At 40.4% G+C, this 9,982-nt stretch overlaps 1 protein-coding gene across 1 annotated transcript; it reads right to left on the bottom strand.

The window, feature by feature from the left end:
- Positions 1-5,010: 5,010 nt before the first annotated feature.
- tekt4 (tektin 4) lies at positions 5,011-9,664 on the bottom strand. Its single transcript, XM_037762356.1, has 7 exons — positions 8,975-9,664; positions 7,286-7,356; positions 7,018-7,161; positions 6,807-6,893; positions 5,839-5,974; positions 5,598-5,752; positions 5,011-5,478 (listed from the first exon to the last, which is right to left on the bottom strand). The coding sequence occupies exons 1-7, from the start codon at positions 9,500-9,502 to the stop codon at positions 5,265-5,267; spliced, it is 1,335 nt and encodes a 444-aa protein (XP_037618284.1). The 5' UTR covers positions 9,503-9,664; the 3' UTR covers positions 5,011-5,264.
- Positions 9,665-9,982: the final 318 nt, after the last annotated feature.

The following is a 9,982-nucleotide window of genomic DNA, read 5'->3' as shown; positions in this document are numbered from 1 at the left end:
AATCAATATTCTGTTACTGTAATGCCTATTTACTGCTTAGCTATAAAATGAGAGAGTGTGCTCCGGCTGGTGGGCGGTGTTTGGTTTTGGCTCGACTGTTTTCAACATGACGGCTTTCTCTTTTTACAGTGATATAATCTTGATTCATATTTAATTAGCGTTGCCTAGTTTCACAGTTTGATCGGAATTTGCGAGTTTCGCAAGCAGTGATTGACAGCTGCTGTAGGCTACATCCACACTGATACGGTATTGTTTTAAAACGCATAACTTTTGCTACGTTTATGGCAAGTGACCACACTACTCTGGCGTTTTCGAGCCCCTGAAATGGAGACCTTTGGAAACGTTGCAGTCCCTGTTTTTGTTTTAAAACTCCAGGGTTACGTTTTAGTCTGGACGGGCAGAAACGGAGACCCTTAAAAACGATGATGCAGACACCCACGTTCACTTCTTGATTGGGTCTTATCAATAATGACGTGTCTTTCCCTGATTCGTCATGCCCCATCACCCAAACCTATTCCAGCAGAAAACAAACAACATCAGCCTTACACTCGTGTGTTACTTTCAGAAACAGCTCCACCTCGTCATCCGTCCAAGCAAAGAAATCTCTAGTCTTACTTTTCGCCATTGCTTTTCTTCCTTCGTAGTATTTTCTGCAACTGAACAGCCGGCACGCATATGCCCAGTGTACGTGAGTGGTTATGTGATATGCATTTTTCAAGCGTGGTAGTATGGACGGAGATTAATTCTGAAACGGCCCTTAAATGCTCGTCTGGACGGAGATTGTTTTCACTTTAAAACGCTGTTTTAAAACAAAAACGTATTAGTGTGGATGTAGCCGTAGAAACTTGGCTCTGATTGGTTGTTTTTTGGGGGGCGCGGTGAAACCTTACAAATGTCATTATAGCAGCACAGGAGGAGGCAGAGGAACATGCTTTTTTCACAGGTTATCTGTCTCATGCACTACGGTCAGGATATTTTGACAGTTTTATAAAAATAACTTTTTTATCATATTGCTCAAAGATACCGACTGCAGCTTTAAAGGGACTATTTGTAACTTTCAGAAATGCTTCTTAACAGCGACACCTGTGGCCGTGAAATCAACGAAAGTCAGTGTCGGGCTCGCACTTGCTCGCTCTCAATATACCTGAACGAGCGTCGCTCAAAACAGTGAGGCGACACACGTCAGCTAAAACCACAATATCACTTTCAGCTGCTTGGCAGTAATGTTAGCTGACCAGACGAAGGTCTCTCCATGAACATGATTTAGATCTGATCCTAGTGTTGACTTTTCCTGCCTAAGTGCAGGTTGAGGCAGCAGGGCTCTCCAGCATGTCTCCCTGCTCTCTCCGCCCGCAGCCGGAGAGAGCAGAGGAGACACCGGCACCCGGTCGGTAACGAGAAGACAACGTAACTCTCTGCACAGCTCCGTCACTTCACAAGACATGGAAAGCCTCTGTTGGTCTGGAGGAGCTGCAGCAGTTATTTCTGCACAAACGTCCCCTGTACATTCACTAGATATTCTCAGAGCTAAACTAACTCTTCTGCAGTGTGGAGTGAGCGCGCGTTCATGTCTAGAGGTGGAGCGAGCTGAGCTGTCTGAGTGAAGGCGAGCAGGCAGAGGAGGAGGGTACAGCGACTACACACGAACGCGCATATGCGAGCGCGCATGTGTGACGACCCGCTACATTTATACGCTTAAAAAGTTACAAACAGTCCCTTTAACACTTAATGAAACTGAACCTAAAACAGTGACTTATGTAATTTATAGAAATGGCAGAAATGTCTTTCAAAGTCAAGCAGCTCCTTCTTTTGAGTATGTACAGTAGGGTTGTGTTTCTGTGTTGTCTGAATACTGTGTTAATCTTTACCCTCTTCTATATTTGTAGGTCTGAGAAGCTCAGCAGTGACAAGACATGACAGATGTGTTTCAGGATTAGAACAGATAGCTGGTCTTTAAAGCTCTTTTCATATACATATCAATATCTGTCACATCACTATCAATACCACAAATATAAAACTTACTGTAACATCTTAATGATTTTAGAATTTACATTTACAAGTAAATTATTCCTACACTGGAATTTTATGCTGCTTTTGTGGTGAAAGACAGCTGACTGTAATGAGAGATCAGAGATATTGAGGCTCAAGAGCTCACTCTAGTGGAGTAAATCATAGTTGAGTCTCATATACTGTATAATGATACTGTAGCTTGAAATTGCTTTGACAATTCTGTAAGCAGTCATTCTGTCACCAGGTGATCCAGGAGGTCACAAACTTAACAATGACATTTATTTAGTAAGGGTGCTGCTATCTTGGATCGAGCTCAACACTCAATAATTTAAGAAAAGAGGCAAAACACAAACAAAGGAATAAAACCTCTTCACAACTTTGACATGTATGTCACAAAAGACGTGAGCAAACTTAGCAAACTACGACATAAATTCACCAGTTTGACTAAGAAACTTATTCAGAATACAGAGAGGCTGCATGTCGTATACACAAGTTAAAAGAGCACTCCAGCAGTTTACTGTCGTATTGCACTTCCATAAAGTCGAGGGACTTGTGAGAGAGAGCAGTAAATTATTTTCACTTTCTTTTCATTGTGTCAATGAAATAGTTTGAATCAAATTTACTTCATTTTTATAGTTTTTTTCCCCCGACAATAAAATAATGACAATTAACCAATGAAAACATCTGAAGTTATTCTGGTGTCAGACATTAGATTCCTCTTCTCTGTCAGTATGTAGACATCACTCTTTATTAAAATAAAAAAAAACAACTAAATATACTAAACAAGAAAATAATTAAACTGAACAAATAACTTACAAAAATCACATCTAAATAAAGTAATCATATAGAATAATAAATCAAACAATACTACTTATTATTAGTAGAACAACAACTAAATACTAACAACAAATAAATAGCTCCCACGTATATTATATTATTGAATTATAATTAGTGATGCCTACATCACCTCAGTGTTGCAGCTGGAAAAGGTGGAGCTAAGTTTAAGTGCTTTATATACTGCAGGGTAACTTAACCTGTGATAATACATCATAAGTATTAGTTGATTTATTGGGGATTTTCTATTAGTAATCTGAATATGCAGAGTAACTAGAAGCTAAAGTTGTCAAATAAATTCAGTGGAGTAAAAAGTACAATATTTGCTTTCAAAATGGAGTGGAGTAAAAGCATAAAGTAACATAAAATATAAATACTCAAGTAAAGTACAAGTACCTCATAACTGTACTTAATAACAGTACTTGAGTAAATGTACTTAGTTACATTCCACCACTGTCAAAGACATTCAATTTAATATCATGTTAGACAAGGAGGTGCAGAAAATCCTCACATTTTCAAGCATTTTTGCATTGAATCAATTATCCAAATAGCTGACTTTTAATTTTCTGTCGATGGGTGATCGATAAATCAACTAATCCCTTGAAACTATGAAATGCTCAGTAAGTGTCATAAAAGTATGCATATTAGATTTAGAATAGGCTTTTGTTACTTTGTCTTTTAGATTATAAAATATATTGTTTCAAAAGGGTTCCTTGACCTCTGACCTCAAGATATGTGAATGAAAATGGGTTCTATGGGTACCCACGAGTCTCCCCTTTACAGACATGCCCACTTTATGATAATCACATGCAGTTTGGGGCAAGTCATAGTCAAGTCAGCACACTGACACACTGACAGCTGTTGTTGCCTGTTGGGCTGCAGTTTGCCATGTTATGATTTGAGTATATATTTTATGCTAAATGCAGTACCTGTGAGGGTTTCTGGACAATATTTGTCATTGTTTTGTGTTTATTAATAGATTTTCAAAAGTAAATATATATACTGGAAAAACCAAGTTCGTAAACTTGTGTTTGGTGGATTATTTCTCTGTTGTTACCATGCTAATTGGCATTGTATTTTACATCGTTGGAAAGCCTGTTTATTTACCTTCGCAATGATGTCCAACTTGTAAGGATCATGCATTTGTGGGATGAGCAGCACAGCTGATTATGTGGGTAGCGCCTAAGAAAAATTTGCCAAAATGCTCTGCCAATGGTAAACAGTGTATTCTCATAAGGCTACCAGGAAGCCTGCAATGACTGCCCTTCACCGTCAGGCCCGTTTGGGCTGGTGTCGACAACACAGACAATGGAACCCGAACATGTGGGGGAATGTCATGTTCAGTGATGAGTCCAGGTTCTGTCTGTGAAAGGTGGATGGCAGGGTCAAAGTATGGAGACGACGTGGAGAACGCTATGCTGATTGTTGCACTGATGGAGTAACAGCTTTTGGTGGGGGCAGTGTCATGGTGTGGGGCGGCATCTCCCTCACTGGCAAAACAAGGCTTGTCATCATTGAAGCTACTGAGGCTCCTGACGGTGTATTAAATGAATAAAGTGTAAAATAGCCAATATGTCTTGTTTGTTCCTTGTTACTGATAGAGAGTTCAATCATCCAATCCACCAAACAACTCAAAACAAGAGTCAATACCAACAGGAAAATACACTGTTTACCATTGACGGAGCATTTTGGCAAATTTTTCTTGGGCACTACCCAGATAATCAGCTGTGCTGCTCATCCCACAAATGCATGATCCTTACAAGTTGGACATCATTGCGAAGGTAAATAAACAGGCTTTCCAGCGATGTAAAATACAATGACCATTAGCATTGGAACAACAGAGAAATAATCGACCAAACACAAGTTTCCGAACTTTGTTTTTCCAGTTTACATACATTTGCATAAAGCAAGCATATTTGCCCACTCTCATGTTGATGTAAATTTGTGATGTTGATCATGAATATTCCTTCATTTTTCTTTTCTTTCTCGGAGTGCGGCTTCAACCACCGCCTCTAACCCTGTTCATATTGTATATTACACCTTATTGTTAATTAAAAAGTGACAGCAAAATCTTTCTGCCATTTACATTTACAATAAACAGCATATTTGGACTGTATCTGTATTTAAAATGAAATTCCCGTGTATTATATTTACTAAACAAATTAGTCTTCCGGATAACTCTTATTTTAATGAACCTGAGCAACACAGTAGTAGTTTCTGCATTACATGAAGGGGTATATGAAAATTATTTCAGCACATACATACAGTACATAAAGAGTTTTCAGGCTTTCTTGACGACACAATATCTCACTGATCCTTACAACACAGCACAACAAAGAGACGAAACAATCCAGGAATATAAACGGAGAGAAATAGCAAAATCAAAGCGAATTCCACACAAACACTCAGAGCTGTCGACTTCAGTATCCTGACAGCGTGTAGACCGTCGGGTACCGTTTACGGTGAGTGATGCACTTTTCTCTCTCGATGAACAGTGTGTTTGTTTTACAGTTAATGTCCTTCTCGAGGGTGATGCGTGACTCTTCCAGGTGGGACAGAGAGCCTCTGGCCTCACTCAGCTGCTGCTTCAGAGACGCCACAGTGGCATCAATCTGCCTCACCTCCCCTTCCAAACTGCACACGCAGGAAACAAACAAAATGAAGAGAGTAATTAAGTAAATAAGGAGATAGAGCAATACAATAAGTTGAGGTAGTGTGTGTGTGTGTGTGTGTGTGTGTGTGTGTGTGTGTACCTGAACTGGGGCACATCTCTGCAGAGCTCCATGTTGGGCCTGAGGGAGCGGAGGTAAAGTCTGGACTGAGCTACTCTCAGTGGAGCCTCTTTGTTGTGGATGGCCTGCCGTAGAGCCACAATGTTCCTCTCCTGGGCCCCAATCTGCTCCAAGATCTACACACACACGATCATACAATAGATATTAAAGTAGCCAATCAATCAGCCACTCTGTCGGTCTATTTGTCGCTCTGCTTGTCTACCTGTGTGTGCTTCATCTCCAGCTGGGCCTTGGCCTCTATCAGCTCCCCGCAGCGTTGGCTGAAGGCTCGGTCCACACTGGAGCACTGGACTCTCATATCGTCAGTGGTGTCCTGCAGCACTTGCTCCACCAGCAGTCTGACGCACACAAACAGCATCGCTATGCTTACTGAGAACTTTAAATAATGTGTCACATTGTCTCCTTTACAGTAGCCTCCATCACGCAGAGCTTAAACACGTCTGAACCACCAGGCTATTAAATAGGCGTTATCGGTCGCTATAAGCACCATAGATGTGGATCAATAGGGGCCTACTGCTAGAACACGTTGCTTTTAAGTTTCACTTTTACCACGCAGTAGGTCCCTAATGACCCACATCTATGGTGCTTATAGCGACTGATAACGCCTATTTAAAGGAACAGTGTGTAACATTTTGGGGGATCTTTTAGCAGAAATAAAATATAATAATCATAACTATGTTTCATTAGTGTATAATCACCTGAAACTAAGAATCGTTGTGTTTTCGTTAGCTTAGAATGAGCCCTTCATATCTACATAGTGAGCGGTTCTTCTTCATGGAGTCCGCCATGTTGCTCCGCCATGTTTCTACTGTTCCCAGACAAACTGGCTCTTTTAAGAGTCTTTTACGTTTTTAAGTTCCCGGAAGGCCACTTTAGTTCTCCGGCACACTTGTGAAACTGCGGTAACGTGAGCCACAGAGTGCAAAACTGTGGTACCGCCAGCTGCTGTCTGACTTACATTACTCCTAAAGTAGTGTTATTATGGTATAGATGGCCTCTGAGCGAGGTGAAGGTCGTTACCACGGTTGTGCACTTGACGGCTCATGTTACCGCAGTCTTAAAAGGGATTGCAAGTCGGTTGCAGTCTGCAACCTTACCACCAGATGCCCCTATATCCTACACACTGTACCTTTTAATGGCCTGATAACAGTCAACACAGTGCGCTCTGACCTGAGACTGTGGGTGGCCTGTTCTTCCTGCAAGGCCTTGCACAGGTTGTCCTGTGTAAACTTTGTCCACGATGTGCAGTTAGACACCCTGCAGCAGACCAGAAGACAAATTGTATAAAACTTATGTGTTAAGTTATGTTACGTTATTTCTCATTTTATGTCTTTCAAAGTTTTGAAAATGATGTTACACGCTGACACACGCAAAGACTCACTGGTCCTGCATGGTGGCTGAGCTGGGGTAGTGCTTCGTATCTGGGCTCATGTTACTGTGTCTTCCGCCGTGGTCATCAAAGTTGTAGGCCTGGTACTTATCAGACCAGTCCATCTCTAACGTCTGCTTGGCATCTCTGTTCATCCTGACACACACACAAAGACACAAACCGAAGGACGATAACTCAGTTCTCTGAAGTAGGACGATCAAAGAAGACATTTTGTACATGAGTTTGCATGTCAGGTTGTTTTCAGGATTTTGACACTCACTTGATCTGACTGACGACCTGAGCTATAGTTCTCTTCAGAAGAGCCTGGACGCTCCTGATCAAGTCCACTTCCTACAAAAAACCCACAGTCACACTTCAGGTTAGTGTGTGTCACAGTGAGCCCTCTGCTGGTGCTGTTTTACTGTTACACTGATGAGACAACTGATCCCTAAGAATATGTAATATTAAAAGAATAAGTAAATATGTAAAGGACTACATTATTATTTTATAGAACTGCAGCTAAAGATTATTTTCATCAGCGATTTATGAACAGATTATTTTCTTGATTAATCCATCAACAATTTGGTTGATAAAACATCAGAAAAAAAAAGAAAAAAGCCCAAGGTGATATCATCAAATGGCTTGTTTTGTCCAACCTGCAGGCCAAAAACCAAATATATTCAATTTAATATAATTTAAGAAAAAGAAAAGCAGCAAATTATCACGTTTTAGAAGCTGGAGTTATCAAATAGTTTGCATTTTTACACGAATATGGACTTGAAATGATTAATCGATTATCAAAATTGTTCAAATAATAATTTTCCCTTGACCATCCAATCTATTAATTGACTAATTGTTGCAGATCTATTATTTTAATTTGAAAAAGTAGGTCCCAATAAGTAGTGTTCATTCCCAAAGTATCCCATTAGCCCAAAGAGGATCAATTTAATCTATTCTGGGAAAAATAGGCCTATTTGCTACAGCTTATGTCCTATATTTGTCCTTTTAACTAGGAATTATGATATTATTACTACACTTTACTATTATTAACTTTGATATATTATTGCCATATTGCTTAGATTTCACATTGCATATTTATCTTTCAGATTTTTTTTTCATGCAAAATTTTAGATCCCAATAAGTAGTGTACATTCCCAAAGTATCCCATTAGCCTAAAGAGGATCAAGTAGTCATTATTGTTAACATACATACAGTAGGCCAAGTATAAATTAAATTTATTCTGGGAATATAGGCCTATTTGCTATAGCATATGTCCTATATTTGTCCTTTTAAAGGTCCAATATCATGCTCATTTTCAGGCTCATACTTTTATTTTGGGTTTCTACTAGTAAATGTTTACATGTTGTAATGTTCAAAAAAGACTTTATTTTCCTCATGCTGTCTGCCTGAATATACCTGTATTTACCCTCTGTCTGAGACGCTCCGTTTTAGCGCATTTCAACAGAATTGCAATGGCATTGCAACGGAATTGCGTTGCTAGGCAACAGTTTGGGTCCATGTTTACTTCCTGTCAGCTGATGTCATTTACATACACAGCAACAGGAAATAAATAGATATAAATATAATATTTACATTTAAAACCATGTAATGGTCTAAATATTGTATATTTGTGACATCACAAATGGACAGAAATCCAAACGGCTTGTTTCAAACGCACAATTTCTGAACACGGGCTGTGTGTATTTCTCTGTATATTGAGCGTTTTGATAGTTTAACAGTATTTATATAACACTTAAACCTGCTTTATAATGTGAAAGACCTGAAAATCTCACACAAAATGGGACCTTTAACTAGGAATTAAGCTATTATTACTACACTTTCCTATTATTAACTTTGATATATTATTGCCATATTGCTTGGATTTCACATTGCATATCTATCTTTATGCTTTTTCTTTCATGCAAAAGTATATATAGCACATCAACTTTATGATAAAGTCAAAGGTCACCTTAACCAGCTCCTCCTCCACAGAGTCTCGGACCAGGTCTGGTCCCAGTCTGCGGGCCCTGCAGGTGAGGTTATCGGTGGCGATGGCGTACGGAGTCTCGGTGGCGTCCAGCGCCTTCTCCAGCCTCCTCTTCAGCGCCATCAGAGCCTCGGTGTCGGCTTGCAGCAGCTCGATGTGCCGCTGCAGCTCAAACTTCCAGTAGTAGACCTCTTGTAGTCTCTGTCCCAGGAGACGTGTCCCCTCGGCCTGGGTCTTCACAGTGTCCGCCTCGGTGTCCTGGTACAGAGTCTTGGAGTCTGCCTGGATGCTCCGGGCCTGGAGGCTTTCGGTGCCGGCCTGTTGCAGGATGGTGTGGTAGCTGGAGAACCATTCATCCGGGGAGTATTTAGCGGAGCGGTAGCCGGCTGTGGCTGAGCCCGAGGACGGCTGCGGGACATCCGGCTGGACAGGCGGCTGTTTCTCCTGGAGCCCCTGAGCCACAACTCTGCTGTCATACTGGTACCTCGACACTAACACCTCAGAACTCATTGTTTTTCACAATTAAATTAGGCTACTATACTGAAAAAAAACAAAACTCATCAGCCAATTTAAGCAGATTTTGGAGTAAATAAAAAGTAGCACCAGAGATGCACGTTTTCAAAGTCCTGAAGCAGAGCAGGCTGTGTGTTTGTTTGTTTGGTGTTGCCAGGTTACTCATCTTGGCAGGAGCAGCTCCAGTGTGGCTCAGGTGACTGCTTAGATTCAAGATTCAAGATGTTTATTGTCATGTTATATGATAAGATACAACTTTATTGTCAGTTTGCACTGAAATTCATTTTGCATCCATAGGCAGCTCAGTTTGAGAAAAAGTACACATACAATAGATATACTGTTACCATAGAGACAGACAGACAAGTAAGACCCATCAGACAAAAAAACAACACACATCACAATTATTCATACATAACCCATTACAAAATCACCATCCGTCCTCTCAATATCTGTCCTATACAGGTACAATCGTGTGAA

Source organism: Sebastes umbrosus, chromosome 3 (assembly GCF_015220745.1).
Source record: "Sebastes umbrosus isolate fSebUmb1 chromosome 3, fSebUmb1.pri, whole genome shotgun sequence".
In the NCBI taxonomy this organism is placed as follows: Eukaryota; Metazoa; Chordata; class Actinopteri; order Perciformes; family Sebastidae; genus Sebastes; species Sebastes umbrosus.
Note: the sequence above shows the minus strand (reverse complement) of the source record. Positions and strands in the feature narration are given on the sequence as shown.